This window comes from Neopsephotus bourkii, unplaced genomic scaffold, assembly GCF_033783945.1.
Source record: "Neopsephotus bourkii isolate Nb327-2 ecotype Australia unplaced genomic scaffold, CSIRO-AGI_Nbou_v1 NB_1765, whole genome shotgun sequence".
Lineage (NCBI taxonomy): Eukaryota > Metazoa > Chordata > Aves > Psittaciformes > Psittacidae > Neopsephotus > Neopsephotus bourkii.
Window position 1 is genome coordinate 8,133,067 of NW_026902239.1, and position 16,525 is coordinate 8,149,591.

Here is a 16,525-nt window from a genome sequence, read left to right on the forward strand (position 1 = left end):
TTTTATTGCTCTTAGCTATAATCAGCTGGGTTTTGAATTCTAGTACCACAAAGTAAGATGCCACTGTGAAGAAGATAGTGTATTTTTAGTTTTAGTATGACTTCTCCCCATAGTGAAGGAGAATCTGTCATTTTCCTTAAGTGCAGCTTTTTTAATGGTTATAGAAAAAAAAACAACAACAAAAAAAACCAAACAAAACAAAAAAAAAAAACAACCCACCACAAACTGTCTCTGACCTTCTGCCTTTTTGGATGCTGTAGGTTAAGTAAGGTTATTTCTGAGTTACATTTCAACCGGTAACACTGAACATAAGCATTTTAACATAGGTCATTAAAACTTATTCTCCAAATGCATTAACAGCAACTCATAGTATATTCTTTATAGGTGTCTTAAAACACCTTGATAACAGAGCATTAAAATGCTCGTGATAAAAATAATGTAGTACCTTTAGAAGATGAACACATCTTGTGCTTTAAGGCATGCTGTGATAGAAACAGGTAAATTAATGTGGTAGGTGGGCGATTTTAAAAGCAGGACCTGTTCTGGATATATGACTGACACGAGACCTGCTATAGCACCTTTATGCTCTCCAAGCTTTGAATTCACCAATCAGTGTAAGGAGAAAAATTAAATTTTCACAGGACTTTTCCCTGACATCCCAGGTAAACGTAGTTTTGTACTGTGTTCTTACTATGGAGCTATCTACTTCGATAGATTTAGAGCTAGTCATTATGCTTTTACAGCAGGTGGTAGAGAAAAATAAAAGCATGCTGTTGAATAAAAGGAGCAGATTGTTCCAACTACTCATTTCAGCTGAATGAGAAAAAGAGTGTTTTGTTCCTGGTATGACACCTTCATACATATGAGGTCTAAAGTAACCATTGGTAACTGAGCCTTGTATAAGGAAAAAGTTGTGATGTAGAAAGTTTTGTTGTGTGCTGGTAGTTCTTCTCTCATGCTGAATGTTTTTTCTCCTGTATTGGTGATCTGCTTGCTCTGAGCAGATGAATTCCTGGGCTTATAATCAGCTCCTTAAAATTAAGGAGTGTGAAATTTAAGATGTTACTAGTGTATTTTACATAACACCGGAAGTAATCGGATGCAAGAATCACAGAATCACAGAATCCCAAGAGTTGGAAGGGACCTCAAGAGATCATCTGGTCCAACCCCCCTGCAAGAGCAGGGTAACCTAGATCTTGGCAATAAACTGAAAGGTTGTCTTCTTTCAACTGTCCTATACATGCCATTCTATGGATGAAAAAAAATCTCTGCAATCTTACGTTATAAAAATGAAGAAAACTTCTAAAATCAATTTGTTTCAGAAACCTAATGAGGTACTAGAGTTTCTCTTCTCTCTCTCTCACCCGACCCCAAATCCAGGAAGTGTGGTTTTCTTTCACTGTTTTCCCTTATTAGTTTCTGAAACTTTGTGCCACATTTTGAGAATGTGGGAGTTCTAGTGGATAGATGTTGTTATTATAGGAGACTTAAAAGTGCCTTGTTCTTGTTGCTGCATATAATTTGTTACACTATTTTTTTTCTTGATACTATTTTTTCTTTAATTTTGTAGAAAGTGTGCCATAAGCCAAAGAAATATGTTCTTTGGATTTACAAAAGAGAATTCTAGCCATTCCCTTCTTCTACCCTGATGCTAAAAGTAATTTTTATTTTTTTTTTGTAAAGATGGTATAAAGCATGGCCAGTAAATGTGTGCTGTTCTTCATCAGCTACTTTTATCAATAGGTGTTTAATTCATCACAATTTAGTAGTTTTCTGAATGCCTTGAATTTTTTTTTTCTTTAATACTATCACTGGCAGGATCTGTGGCCCGCAGTTCATGAAGAGCTGCAGCCTGTGGGAAGGACTTACATTGGTGAAGTTAGGGGAGGACTGTATCCTGTGGGAGGGACCCCATGCTGGAGCAGAGGAAGAGTGTGAAGGGCCTTCCCCCTGAGGGGGAAGGAGCAGTAGAAACTATGTGTGATAACTGACTGAAACCTTAATTTGCTGACCTCCTGTACTTCTTGGGAGGAGGAGGTAGAGAATTTGGGAGTGAAGTTGAGCCTGGAAAGAAGGGGAGGGGTGGGGAGAAGGTGTTTGAAAATTACTTTTTACTATGATGAGAAAATGAATATGAGCCAGCTTCAGTGAGCACTTGCAGCCCAGAAAGCCAACCGTATCCTGGACTGCATCAAAAGGAGCGTGACCAGCAGGTCGAAGGAGGTGATCCTGTCCCTTTATTCTGCTCTCGTGAGACCTCACTTGGAGTATTGTGTACAGTTCTGGTGTCCTCAACATAAAAAGGACATGGATCTGTTGGAACAAGTCCAGAGGAGGGCCACGAGAATAATCAGGGCACTGGAACACCTCCCACATGAAGATTGGCTGAGAAAGTTGGGACTGTTCAGCCTGGAGAAGAGAAGGCTGCATGGAGAACTCATAGCAGCCTTCGAGTGTGTGAAGGGGGCCTATAGGGATGCTGGGGAGGGACCCTTCATTAGGGACTCTAGTGATAGGACAAGGGGTAATGGGTTAAAACTTAAACAGGGGAAGTTTAGATTGGATCTAAGGAGGAAATTTTTTCTTGTTAGAGTGGTGAGGCACTGGAATGGGTTGCCCAGGGAGGTTTTGAATGCTCCATCCCTGGGGGTGTTCAAGGCCAGGTTGGATGAGGCGTTGGGTGATACGGCTTAGAGTGAGGTGTCCCTGCCCATGGCAAGGGGGTTTGAAGTAGATGATCTTAAGGTCCTTTGCAACCCTAACTATTCTATGATTCTATGATTCTATTTCTCATTATCCTACTCTGATTTAATTTGTAATAGGTTAATTTCCCCAAGTCGAGTCTGTGTTGCCAGTGACAGTAATTGGTAGATTATCTTCCTATCCTTAATCCATGGACCTTTCATATATTCTCTTTCCCTGTCCAGCTGAGGAGGGGAGTGGTAGAGCAGCTTTGGCGGGCACCTGGCATTTAGGCAAGGTCAGGCCACCACAGTAGGTGATGTGTAAACCTCAACTACAGGATCTTTATTAAGTTTATTAATCTTTGGGATTTAAGATTAATTTGAAGAATAAATTTAGTTTAAACTTAATGACCTTATTTAGTGGAGCTTTAATTTCTGAGAGTTCAGTGTTGGATGTTAATATCTTTCTTTTTATAATGAACATTTAAGATTCTTTATCTTTCATAGATGAAAATGGACATGGAGGCAATTTTTGAGGCTAGCATAATCTATCACTTATCTTTCAGAAGAATATCAGCTGGAATGTGTAAGAGTTCTATGTGTGTTTAAACTGAAGTTAATAACATGATGAAACTTGTGGGGAAAGGAAAGGGAAACAGTGAATTGCTAATTTGCTTGCTTTCTGTTGAATGTAAGCGTTTCCCAAATACTTCCCCAGCAACTGAACATATTTGATTGACCCAAAATAAAGTTAGCAGTTTGACAAAATGATCATACAGGCTTAAAATCCCTTCTGATCTCCTACCTTACAATTCCATCTGTTAACAGGGTGTGTATTTCTGATGAACTACCTGATATTTCTTTTAAAATTAATTGTGTATGCTGCCACCACCAGAGGTGTGGCAGGTCATGGCTCTGGTTGATGCTGCCGCTCAGCAGAGCACGCTGCTTGTCTCCATCCAGCCCTCCTGGGCCATGTCCTAATGGCAGCATCATTTGAAGGGAGGAGGTAATGGCTGCCTTGCGTGCCCGTCTCCAAGCTCACATCAGGCTGTTGAGGTTGGATCAGTCTGATTTGTTGTTTTGCTGCTGCTGCCACCTTTTTTTTCTGAAACATGATACTAGAAATTTAAGGTAAACATGGATTTAAGTACTGCAGTGGCCAAGGGCATTTGAATGTCAGTGCTCTGTGTTTCCAGCTGACAGATTGAGCAGAGGTGCACAAATTGCTGTTTGCAGCATGGTATGTGTGTTGGTAGGTATGCACAAATTCCAGCAGCAGGATAGTATTGAAGATAAATTGCATCCATCAGCTGTAGCTAGCTAAAGAAACATGCTGCTGATACGACCAACCACTTAAGTCAAGTTACGTGAAGTACCTTTTGAGTGAGTTTTGGAGGAGGTTAGAAATGGCTGAGTTGGAGATTTCTAGCTTGTCATTTGTAAGATATTGCCAGGTTGTTGTCAAAATGTTGTGTGACAAGATAGGAATCTGTATTTCTGTTCAGCTGCTGATCCTGATTTGAAGGTACTAAAAGTTCATGAAGCCCAATCCAGTTTCTTCCCTGAACATTATCACATTATTGTAGAGAGTGACCCAGTAGTTGACTGCGGGTGCTACCAACTCCTGACTTACAGTGTACTTCTGTCAGATGTGATTTTTATGTTTGAGTGGTTAAAGGTTAATTTAAAATGTATATAGTTTTGAACAAATGACTGGGAACAAAATATATCACTGCAGGTTTCACCCACCCACCATCTCCTCTCCTTGTGTTTTCCACACTGCATGTTACACTTGGGTTTGTCTCATAGTACTCAGAGTTACCAACATAGTGTGCAGGAGGTCAGCTGTTAAACAGAGAAGTGGGGATCCAAATTTGCTCATGTTTTAAGTCATAAGTAGTCTGCAGGGATTTAAAATGCTTAGTGTGTCTCATTGTGTTATGCTGGATAAATCACTACAGCATTGGTGCTTACTTGACTTGCCTTGCCTTGAAATGTCATGATATTGCTCCCCTCAATTGCTGAGTTGAGTAGCTCGAGAGAGGCCGTCTTGAACACCGGAGCAGGGGAGATCAGCGTCCAGGAGCCTCAACTCAGAGCGACAAGAGCCACCGAGGGAGCCTCAAGTCCTCGACAGGACCTGCCCAGGAGCCGGCAGCTCAGCTGACTCACAGGGGGCGGAGCCAGGAGGGGCGGTGCCAGCCCTGACTGCATCAAAACCTGCCCCGGGGAGCGCGGGCGAACAGAGCCGGTCGAGCGGGTCGAGGCTGTTTGGGCGGCAGTTCGAGCGGGATGGTGAGCACTCGCCGTATGACCAGGGCCCGGTCTGGGAGCTCTGCTCTCGCTGCCCCGGCGGTGGCCACCGTAGGCACTCAGACAGAGCCGATGAGAGGGGAGGCTGCAGTGCAGACTTCGGGGTGTAGAGAGTGCCTGCACTGGTCTGATGAGGGAAAAGTGCACAATGGGCAGGGCTGCACTGGGTGCTCCCTGGTGGAGGTCCTCCTGCAGCAGGTGGCTGAGCTGCAGGAAGCTATTAATAGGCTACAAGATGTCAGGGTAGCTGAGAGAAAGCAGGAATGCTTGCTCCCTGCCCAAACTGAAGAGTCCTCAAGCTTCCCCTGTAGCTTATGGAGGAAAGAAGGAGGTTGTTAGCTCTCGAAGCTGGGAATTGGTGGCAAAAAACAGCAACAAAAAAAGCGGAGGAAAAGGACAATTAAAAGCAAGGGACTTCCTCCTGAACCTGTTGCCACTTTGCTGTCCTGCAAGGGGCTCATGAGGAAACGCACTTTCGCCAGAAACAGCCGGTTGGTGCCCTAGTCAGGAAGATTTATACTGGTGCTGCCAGGAAAAAGTGGTGGGTTGTAGTGGTAGGGGATTCTACTTTGAAAGGGACAGAGGCACTCGTCTGTCGGCCTGACCCGGTCTCAAGGGAGGTGTGTTGCCTACCAGGGGCACGAATCAGGGATGTGGCAGAGAGGCTGCCTGCTCTGGTAAGCCCCATGGACTATTACCCACTTCTGGTGATACATGTGGGTGCTAGGGATATAGATAGTAGTAGCCTGGGGAGCATAAAGAAGGACTACAGAGCCCTGGGAGAGGTGGTTAGGGGCTCTGGAGCTCACATAGTCTTCTCATCTATTCTCCAGGATACAGGGGAGGAGCCCAGAAAAGCTAGGAGGATTAGCCAGGTTAATAAACGGTTAAAAGGGTGGTGTCACAGTCAGGGGTTTGGGTGTCTTGAACATGGGACCCAAGTTTGTAGGCTGGGTCTAGTGGGGGCTGGTGGAGCTTGTCTGATGGAGGAGCAGTTTTGGTTGGAGGCTTGCCAGACTGGTCAAGGAGGCTTTAAACTAGATGTGTTGGGGGAGGGGGGCATCATTCCATCCCAACACACCCAATCAGTTGCCAGCACCTATAATAAATGATCGGAGCAATGCAGAGATATTCCGGCTGCTCCAGGCAATGAGCCAGCTTCCTTTTCAGCTCAGCTTAGATGCCTCTATACAAATGCCTGTAGCATGGGGAACAAACAAGAGGAATTAGAGATGTGTGCTCGTCTGCGGGGGTATGATATAATAGGCATCGCAGAAACATGGTGGGATGGCTCCTATGACTGGAGTGTTGGAATGGAAGGTTACAGACTCTTTAGAAAAGACAGGCCTGGCAGGTGCAGAGGGGGAGTTGCCCTTTATGTTAGGGATAGGCTGAAGAGTATGGAACTCTGGGGACTGGTGAGCAGTTAACAGAGAGCTTGTGGGTCAGGGTTAAAGGGAAAACAGTGATGGGAGACATTACTGTGGGGATCTGTTATAGACCACCTGATCAAGAAGAATCTGTAGATGAAGCACTCTATAGACAGATAGGAAAAGCCTCATGCTCACAGGCCCTCGTTCTCATGGGTGACTTCAACCACCCTGACATCTGTTGGAAGGATGGTACAGCCCGGCACAAGCAATCCAGGAGGTTCCTTGATTGTGTGGAGGACAATTTCCTTCTGTAAATAATAGAGGAACCGACAAGGAGAGGTGCCATGCTTGCCCTCGTGCTCACCAACAGGGAAGGGCTCGTTGGAAATGTGGCACTGCAGGGCAGCCTTGGATGCAGCGGCCACGAGATGGCTGAATTTGAGGTCCTTAGGACAGTGAGAAGAGCGTGCAGCAAGCTCACTGCCCTGGACTTCAAAAAAGCAGGCTTTGGCCTCTTCAGGAACCTGCTTAGTAAGGTTCCATGGAATATAGCCCTAGAGGGCAGGGGGGCTCAAGACTCTTGGTTGGTCTTCAAGGATCACCTGCTACAAACTCAGGAGTGTTGCATCCCAACTAGAAGGAAGTGCAGCAGGAGGGCCAGGAGACCTCCTTGGATGGATAAGGAGCTCCTGAGGAAAATTCAAATGAAAAAAGACTTTTATAGAAAGTGGAAGCAAGAACAGGCGGCTTGGGAAGAGTACAAGGATGTTGTCTGGGAAGCTAGGGACCAGGTTAGGAAAGCTAAGGCCCAGTTAGAATTAAACTTGGCTAGGGATATTAAGGATAACAGGAAGGGATTCTACAGGTACATAGCAAATAAAAAACAGATTAGGGAGAGCGTAGGCCCCCTCAGGAAGCTCTTGGGAGAACTAGCTACACAGGATTTGGAGAAGGCTGAGATTCTGAATGACTTCTGTGCCTCGGTGCTCTCTAGCAAAGGCTCTGACCGCACCACCCGAGTCTTGGAAGGCAGACGCAGGGACTGTGAGAATGAAGACCTTGGGCCCACTGTAGGAGAGGAATTGGTTCAAGACCATCTTAAAAGACTGAACGTGCACAAGTCCATGGGTCCTGATAAAATCCATCCGTGGGTCCTGAAGGAGCTGGCAAATGCGGTTGCTAAGCCGCTGGCCATCATATTTGAAAAATCATGGCAGTCAGGTGAAGTTCCTGATGACTGGAAAAACGGAAATATAAACCCCATTTTCAAGAAGGGGAAAATGGATGACCCGGGGAATTACAGACCAGTCAGTCTCACCTCTGTGCCTGGCAAAATCTTGGAGCAGGTTCTCCTGGAAGGCATGCTAAGGCACATGAAAAACAACAAGGTGCTTGGTGACAGCCAGCATGGCTTCACTAAGGGGAAATCCTGCCTGACCAATTTGGTGGCCTTCTATGATGGGGCTACAGAACTGATGGACAGGGGTAGAGCAGTTGATGTCATCTACCTGGACTTGTGTAAAGCGTTTGACACTGTCCCACACAACATCCTTGTCTCTAAATTGGAGAGACATCAATTTGATAGGGGGACCACTTGGTGGATAAAGAACTGGCTGGAGGGCCACACACAAAGAGTTGTGGTCAACGGCTCAATGTCTGGCTGGAGACCAGTAATGAGTGGTGTCCCTCAGGGATCGGTGTTGGGACCGGTCTTGTTTAACATCTTCGTCGCTGACATGGACAGTGGGATTGAGTGCGCCCTCAGCAAGTCTGTCGATGACACCAAGCTGTGTGTTTCAGTTGATACGCTGGAGGGAAGGAATGCCATCCAGAGGGACCTTGACACGCTTGTGAGGTGGGCTGGTGCCAACCTTATGAAGTTCAACCATGACAAGTGCAAGGTCCTACATGTGAGTCAGAGCAATCCCAGACACAGCTACAGGCTGGGCAGAGAAGAGATTCAGAGCAGCCCTGCGGAGAAGGACTTGGGGATGCTAGTCAATGAGAAAATGAACATGAGCCGGCAGTGTGCGCTTGCAGCCCAGAAAGCCAACCGTATCCTGGGCTGCATCAAAAGGAGCGTGACCAGCAGGTCGAAGGAGGTGATCCTGCCCCTTTATTCTGCTCTCATGAGACCTCACTTGGAGTATTGTGTGCAGTTCTGGTGTCCTCAACATAAAAAGGACATGGATCTGTTGGAACAAGTCCAGAGGAGGGCCATGAGGACGATCAGGGGACTGTAGCACCTCCCGTATGAAGATTGGCTGAGAAAGTTAGGACTGTTCAGCCTGGAGAAGAGAAGGCTGCATGGAGAACTCATAGCAGCCTTCGAGTGTGTGAAGGGGGCCTATAGGGATGCTGGGGAGGGACCCTTCATTAGGGACTCTAGTGATAGGACAAGGGGTAATGGGTTAAAACTTAAACAGGGGAAGTTTAGATTGGATCTAAGGAGGAAATTTTTTCTTGTTAGAGTGGTGAGGCACTGGAATAGGTTGCCCAAGGAGGTTGCTCCATCCCTGGGGGTGTTCAAGGCCAGGTTGGATGAGGCGTTGGGTGATATGGCTTAGAGTGAGGTGTCCCTGCCCATGGCAGGGGTGTTGGAACTTAATGATCTTGAGGTCCTTTCCAACCTAACTATTCTATGATCCTGTGATTCTATGTTTCTGAGAGGAGGTGGTGTGCTTCATGAGAGGAAGCCATTGGTTTAAGCAGTTACATTGTGGATTTTGTAGTGGGTCAATAATCTGTCTGATAAAGTTTGCTGAAGTGTGTGCAGTAGATGGACACTTGCTTGTTCTCTAGATGCAGGCATGATGTGCTGCTACACATAAGGAGATTCTGGTTGCTTGCTGTGTATTAATAGGCACGTTATTATTGCTAATCAGAAGCCTGATAACTAAAATTAATAGTGGGCACAAAGATGTGCAATTAAGCACATTCATCTTCCAAATGAGTCTGGAAGATTCACTGGTAGTTGAAATTTATATACTGGGGACACTTAAACCATTAAAAGGGGTAATGGGTGCCCCACAGGCATGTGCTTCAAAGCCATATGTCATTTGGTGCTGGAACAGCAGACAATGATAACTTCCCTTTAAGGGAAACTGCTATTCATTCATCAATTAAGTGTCGAGGGAAATGTTCGTTTTTGCTGTAGAGCGATCATAGCAGTGTATTCTAAGTTATGTCAAACCTCAAGATTTATGTTCTAACCCTTTCTGGCTTGATTATAATAGATGTTAATTAGAAAAGTCTCAGTGGTAACAGGGCATTGGAGTTGGGACTTCTTAAATGCATATGTGTTTCTTTGATGCAGAAGTATTTCTCTTCTTGTGTCATGCAGTCTTTGACATTGATACTAATGTAGTAAGTGGCTTAGTACAGACTGACATGTTTGGGCTTTTTTGTTGTTGACGCTGTGCTTGTGTTGTCATAGGGCAACATTTGAGAAAGTTTTGCTAAGATTGAGCTGAATATGAAGTCTTCAGGTTTTATGGCGCAAGTGTTGAGCAGAAATGTTGCTACAGTGTATATAGTTTTCGTCCTCTCCTGGTGTTTTACTTGCCGACCAAAACACTGGTTTACAAGTGGTTCTGGGAGTGACAGAGAATGAGTATTTGGCAATGTTTTTTGTTGAAGTAGAATTAGCTAAAACTTGGGTTTTGCCATTTATCCAAAATAACAGATTCTGATGTAGAACTGTGGGAATTGAGTTGTTTCTAATTCAAGATGAAACATAATCCCAGTTTGGGACACAGTCTAGATTTGCCGATGAAATTTAGTGAAAGGGACATCCACTTCCCCAAATATGAACACTGTTTTTACAAACTCTCTTCCTGTTATGTGACATTTGAATATTACATTTTGGGCGGGTAAAAAGTATTTTTATCCTCAGTTTGGTGACACACATTCCTATTCCTCATTCTTTGGCCTGTCCTAGTTTTAGGTTGTGTATGTCTTGTACAGAGAACAGAAATGAGCACAGCCTGTAGTTCTTCAGTCTTCAGTCCTTTTCCCACCTCCAGTCCATTCTCCTCTGGGGTATTGCGTGGTGCTGGTGAGAGCCTGACAGGCAGAGGAGGGTGTTTGCAGTTGATGCAGTGGCAGTGACTCATCTTATGGTGACACTCCAAGGGTTTTTGTTTGTTCTTGGGACTCGCAGCACTCGTCCCATATTTTGTGTTAGAAAGATAATAAAGGGAACACAGATGCTCCTGTTACTCTAGAAGTGTCTTCTTAACAAGAAGAATTTTTGTTGTAACAACAGCTCTTAATTGGATTGCCATGCCGTAACTACTGAGAACAGGGGTACAAGAAGTATCTCACTCGATTTCCAATAGTTGTTTATAAGCTAATTCTTGAGTTTTTACATAACTTCTCTCAGGTAGAAAGATACTGCCTAAATAAAGATGAATGCACTATATTTTCTCTTTTACTCTGTCCTCGTCTTGCCTTTATTTTTGATCAGTACAACTGTGTGCCGTGATTTTGACAACACATGCCACAGAGTTGTATGCATGACATCTGTATTTTCTTGTGTTTATGCTGTACTTCTTCTTGTCCTGGGCTCTTTTGATTCCTTTGTTTCTTCTCTCTCAAACCTTGATCTCTTTCCATGATCATCATGTTTTGTGCTCTCTTTTCTACATCCTAGTTAATTGTCTCTAGTTAAGAAACTAATTAAAAAAATTATTGAATGAGACAGGGCAGGCATTACTGTGTTACGCAGGAATTTGGTTGTTTTATTTTCCTCCTTCCCCCCATTCTTTACATTTCTCCCATTCTTCTTTCTCCCTGTTACTTCTCACAACTTTAGTTGCAAGGTTTTCTTATCCGTTGTCTGTGTGACCCTGAAGAAGTGTTTTTAATTTGTATTCTGTTATGCTAGATTGATTTAATAAAACAAGATTATCAAATTCATTCTGCAGCAATTATTTCATTTCTAAGTAATTTTAATTATTTCGTCTCACTGTTTTTATTTTGGGCACAGTATTTATCCTTGTTGTTGGTATTTGGACTACTTACGCGTGCAGTGTATCAGAGTTGTTGATTTTCCACTTCACTTTTTGAGCTCAGTCTGTTATTTTCTGTTTCCCTCTTGATTTAAATAACCATGTTGCTTTTTGTCACACAGACAGTGGCCCAGGTTTCACTTGGACTGAGTGACTCGGCCTGTAATCTCATGCTCTGACAGAAGGTGCTTTTTAGGAAAATTGGTTGTGTGAAGCAGAGACATTTCAAAGAGAACGGAATGCTGATGGGCGAGCTGCTTGTGAACTGTACCACAGGCTGCATGGGCTCCGTAGTTGTGTTGCGTGCCCAGAAGGAATACCTCTGCTTGATTCTTAGAAGGGGTCTGCTTTTAAATAAACTAATAAGAAGTTTCTTCCCTAGGAGGATGTACCTTTGATGATGGTCCTGGACCCTGTGACTACCACCAAGACTTGTATGATGACTTCGACTGGGTGCATGTCAGTGCTCAAGAGCCTCACTATTTACCACCTGAGATGCCTCAAGGTGAGAAACTCCATAGATACTGAAGGGATAAGTTTATTAGGAAACTCAGAGCCCCACTGAGTATGGCCTCAAGGTCGCACTCCACTTTAACCTTGATAACGGAGGTTATAAAAAGAAACAAAGATTATAAAAATAGTAATCCTAGTAACTGAATAACTTTCTGAGAACAAATCCCCCTTTAAAGTTTGGGGGCATAGGGAAGGGAGAAAGGAAGCCATAACCTCTTCAATTCCATTATTCAGGTATGCATTAAAAGAAATGGTGAAAAAAAAGGATATATGCAAAACCGCCATACACTGATTCATTCCTTCCCCTCCCTGCAATTGCTCATCATCTGAAAGTAATCAGAAAAGCTTTGATTTATGGAAATATTGCAGTTGTTAATTACTATTTAGGACAGGTAATGAATAACTAAAGAGGTACAGCCTACATGACCTTGTTTGCTCACCTTTGATGAACAGCTTAATCGGCGCTTCCCAGACAGCATGATATGCTGTGAAAATGAAAGCATTTGAAATTCAGCTACATTTTCCAATTAATAATACATTAAGTAATTAATCATGCAGAGGAGGAAAAAAGGTCATGGCTATTTTATTTGTATCTAAAAGGTTTTGAGAAGTGAGGTATGTATGGAGAAGGAGTAGGAAATGTTGCCACGCAGAAGTAACCTAACCTCTGCACCATTCCTTCTGCTTTTTATATTCTGTTGTGCATTATTAATGGTGGTCAGTGTATGTAATTTTACTTCTTAACTGCTAACTATTGGGGTTCTTCCTATTTTGGAGTCACTGATATGAGCAGCTGTCATCATGCCCCATATTTCACAAAATAGGTTAATTATGCAAGATCAACACTTTATTTAATGGACTGCTTGGCACTTCAGTTTTGCATGTGGAAGAGTATATTTAAGCCCTGAAGCCACGGCATTCACGATGATGTTGCATTAACAAATTTAAACTAGTATCTCGCCTAGGAAGGCTGAAATCAGTTACTTTTCAGAGTGTTTTTGAGAGTCTATGTGGCTCGTTAAAATGGTTAGAGATATCTTAATTGTGATGATCTTGATGATTTACCATTTTGTGAGAAAATCTGGTGTTCTCAGACCTCAGGCACACCTTGTATAGGAAGAACAGCAGTTTGAGGAATTGTTTCAAATGAATTGATATGAAAAGATAGCTGCTTCTTGCTTCTCCCAAATAACATACCTGTCAGGCAGTTTTCAGAATTACATGAGTTACAGCACTCTCCGTTGGCACCTGATTTCCGTTCAGTTCTGCTAGAGACTCATTTCCATTGATGTGGGTAGCACGTGGACTCTTTTGAAGGAAGCTGTATGTAGTTTGGAGGAAGCTCACATATGTATGTCAAATTGTGGCTGCTCAATAAAAACTACCAGAATAAATGAATGTTTTCAAGATAGTCCAAAACAGACACAGAAAAATCTGTTTATTTTTTTTCTTTCCTCTGGTTAGAATTCTAAGCTTCTTGGACCACTGTTTAAAAGTTGGATGCTTGGTATTTGAGGTCCAGACTAAAGGTGAGCAGTCTCCATCTGATGAGCTGCACTTAAAAAGTTCAGAATCTTCAAATCCTGAAGACCTATGCTGTATCTAAATACTTAAGCTCTTTTGCGGTTTGAAATTAACACACTTATAAATTAAGTCTAAGAATATAACAGTTCTAAAATGAGTGCTAAATTCCTCTGGCAGGTCTGCAGGAAGTGGGCCAGCAAGAGGTTCAGGCAAAAGCAGAATGGGACGTAACAGTGTACAATCATCTGTTGTGCAGTTTTTTAACGTTGCTGACCATGCCTGATTACTATTGAGACCGTAGATTAGAAAGCAGTTCACTGGTCATGAGGAAGCTATCCAAGTAGAACAAGATGTGGTAACGAAGGAATAGGTAAAATTAAATTACTTCTGTTTTCACTTAGAAAAATGCTGGGGTTTCTAATCTGTAGAAGCCAGGGATCTCCTAGGAATCAGAGTCAGCCTACTTCTTCCTGCTCAGTCACATAATGAGAGGAGGGAAGGGGTACCCAGAAAAACTGAGCATCACAGTAACTGAAGTGGTATGGTAGGGACTGTTTTCTCCTTTATATCTTCTTAGTCTCTATAATCCTTCAGCTAGGCACAAAGCTCCTTAATGCATGCACTGAAGTCTTCTTCATGGACACCTTTGTTCTGTTTGAAGCCTTTGTCTCTTCCATTCTCTGGAATGCAATACAATGTCCTGGCCTTGACCTTACTGACTGAAATGCATATTCCAAATGTACATATTGACTTGGAAGGAGAGCTGTTTTACCTGCATGTTAGAAAGATAATACCCTAATGCTGAATATGTGGTTTGCAGGGCTCTGACAGACTCACTCAGAACCATTGTAGTCATAAAGGATTATACTCAATTTTCAAATGTCAATTTTCAGTCTTCAATAGCTTTGGAAAGTCTTTTTAAAAAAAAAATAGAGAGAGAAAAAGACACAAGAAAAATAGAAAAATTTGACAGTTGATTTCATGTTTTACTTCTGATTCAAAGGAGGGATTTAATTCCATGCTGTGCTTTGCTGAGGGATGAATAATGGGAAATTTCAGGCCTAATGGCACATGCTTTGGACTGCTTTGAAAATGTGAAAACTTATCCTAACGGAAAGCACGGTGCAGGTATAGGAATAGTAAACACTACTGGTAAGGCAAGTGTAATTACCTCTGAGTAATTAATGCAACTTCAGGGTTTGGTTGGTTGTTGTTTTTTTTTATACTGACCTACACTATATTTCTCAAATTATGAGCAGAGGCAAAAGCCACTTATCTTCTGCATGGGGAAAAATAAATGCAGTACATAATGATTAATTTTGAAATAAAGTGAATGCTTAGGGCAGGTGCTTGTGTACAGCTTTAAATACCAACTTGTAAATTGTTTGAACTGCAGCTTACATGGTAAAACCTTTGGATTACTTATTAAAACCTTGGAAAGCACCTGACATCCAACATTAGTTTTCTAGGAGCATATAAAAGTGACTGTGCTGGATCAAGCTAAAGATCTGGTGGTTTTGAGAATAGCCATTAACAATTGTCCAGGAAAGAATGTATAGATAGAACAAATGAGTGGTGATCATGCCCTGAATGCTTTCCCAGTTTCCAGCTGTTTGACATTTATGTATTTCTTCAACTAGAAATGGTCCTTATTGGCAATGTTCTCAGTGAATTAATGGTTTTGCCCTGTTGGCTTTGTCTTACTGTGTGTGGGCTCCTTGAAGACTTCTAGCGTTCTGCTATGTCCTGTAACTGAGCCAGCTTTTGCTGCAAATCATGGGAGGACATAGCTGCTCTTCCTTATTTTGAATGTGAATGTGACTTCTGTTTGATACATGTTGTACATGTACAGGTAGTGAGGAAAAGTGATTCCTAATCATCTTCTCCAAGTTATTCAGGTTTTTTAAATGCCTTTTAAACACACATACACACACAAACAAAAGTCCAAGACTATTGAGTTGTTCCTTACGCAGAAAGACATCTGTATGTTGAAGTAAACACTTTAGCACATGCATTTTATTTTCAGGTATATGATTTTTCTACATTATATTGTACAAGATAGAAATTAGAGAATGCTAATAAGATGAAATCTAATTTTGGCTACAGATTTTTCCCAGTTATTTTAGGGAATTGTTCATTGTGTTGAAAACTTTGTTTTGCAGAAGACAAAGTAAATGATAGCACTTTCTTATATTGCTGGGGATGTGCAAAGAGGTGATTTTACCCATGTTAATAATATATTTACTAATATTTAATAATATATATTTACTAATATTTAATAATATATTTACTGCTTCTCTACTTTTAGGTAGAGAACATGGTGTATTTACCCTTTTTGGTTTGCCTGTTGAAAGCTGCATTATTGTGAGGCTATGCAGGGTCAGGGCATGAGAGGCTGTAATTGTCTGCATGACAGGGAGTCAGTTAATGAAGGGCTTTTCTAATGTAAGGGCTATTACCCTCCTGGATACAAATGCAATTTGAAAAACGGCTAAATTATAGTGGACAATAGTGACGTGCTGAGATGGACATCTTGTTTCCAATCTCTCAGATGGATAATATGCCTGGATTGAGTGTACACTATTTTTTTGTAATTGGATTTCTAGAAATCTGAGGAAAATATATTAACCGTAGTGGGGGAAGTCTTTAGTTATGCTTGTCATCTCGCACGACTAAAGGAGAAGAGAAGAAGACTCTAAAGATGTTCCTTTTTATTAGAGTGTGTTTTGCAAAACTTCTACAGTGAAAGTAGTGCAGAAATTAATTTTAACTTTGCAGAAATTATATATGACCTTACATTTTGCCTCATTTTAAAGAATAAAACTGAATTATTTACTCCAATTAAAAAAAAAAAAAAAAGAAGAAAGAAAAAGCCCAAAACAAAACAGTCCTGAAAAACAAAACATTACATACATGGTGAAAGGAAGTGGAGATGGGAAGAAGTGTGTTGACAAGTAATCTTAAGCCACAGTCTCATAGTAATTTCTTTTATATGTGTTTTAGGATGAATGTCTTTGGCTGCTCATTCCCATGTCTTGTAGCTCCTGGAGGCATTCTTATATTGCTGCCTCATTCCATTTGCTCTCATGTGCATGTGTTTGTG

The 16,525-nt window shown here is 42.2% G+C and overlaps 1 protein-coding gene across 10 annotated transcripts in view; it reads left to right on the top strand.

Annotated features, from left to right (window-relative positions):
• PTPRK (protein tyrosine phosphatase receptor type K) overlaps nt 1–16,525 on the top strand; it is a 408,592-nt gene that overhangs the window by 80,536 nt on the left and 311,531 nt on the right. For all 10 annotated transcript variants that reach the window (XM_061378250.1, XM_061378252.1, XM_061378253.1 and 7 more), the window contains exon 2: nt 11,768–11,890. In XM_061378250.1, the coding sequence (XP_061234234.1) occupies nt 11,768–11,890 (123 nt within the window). The remainder of the gene's footprint in view (nt 1–11,767; nt 11,891–16,525) is intronic.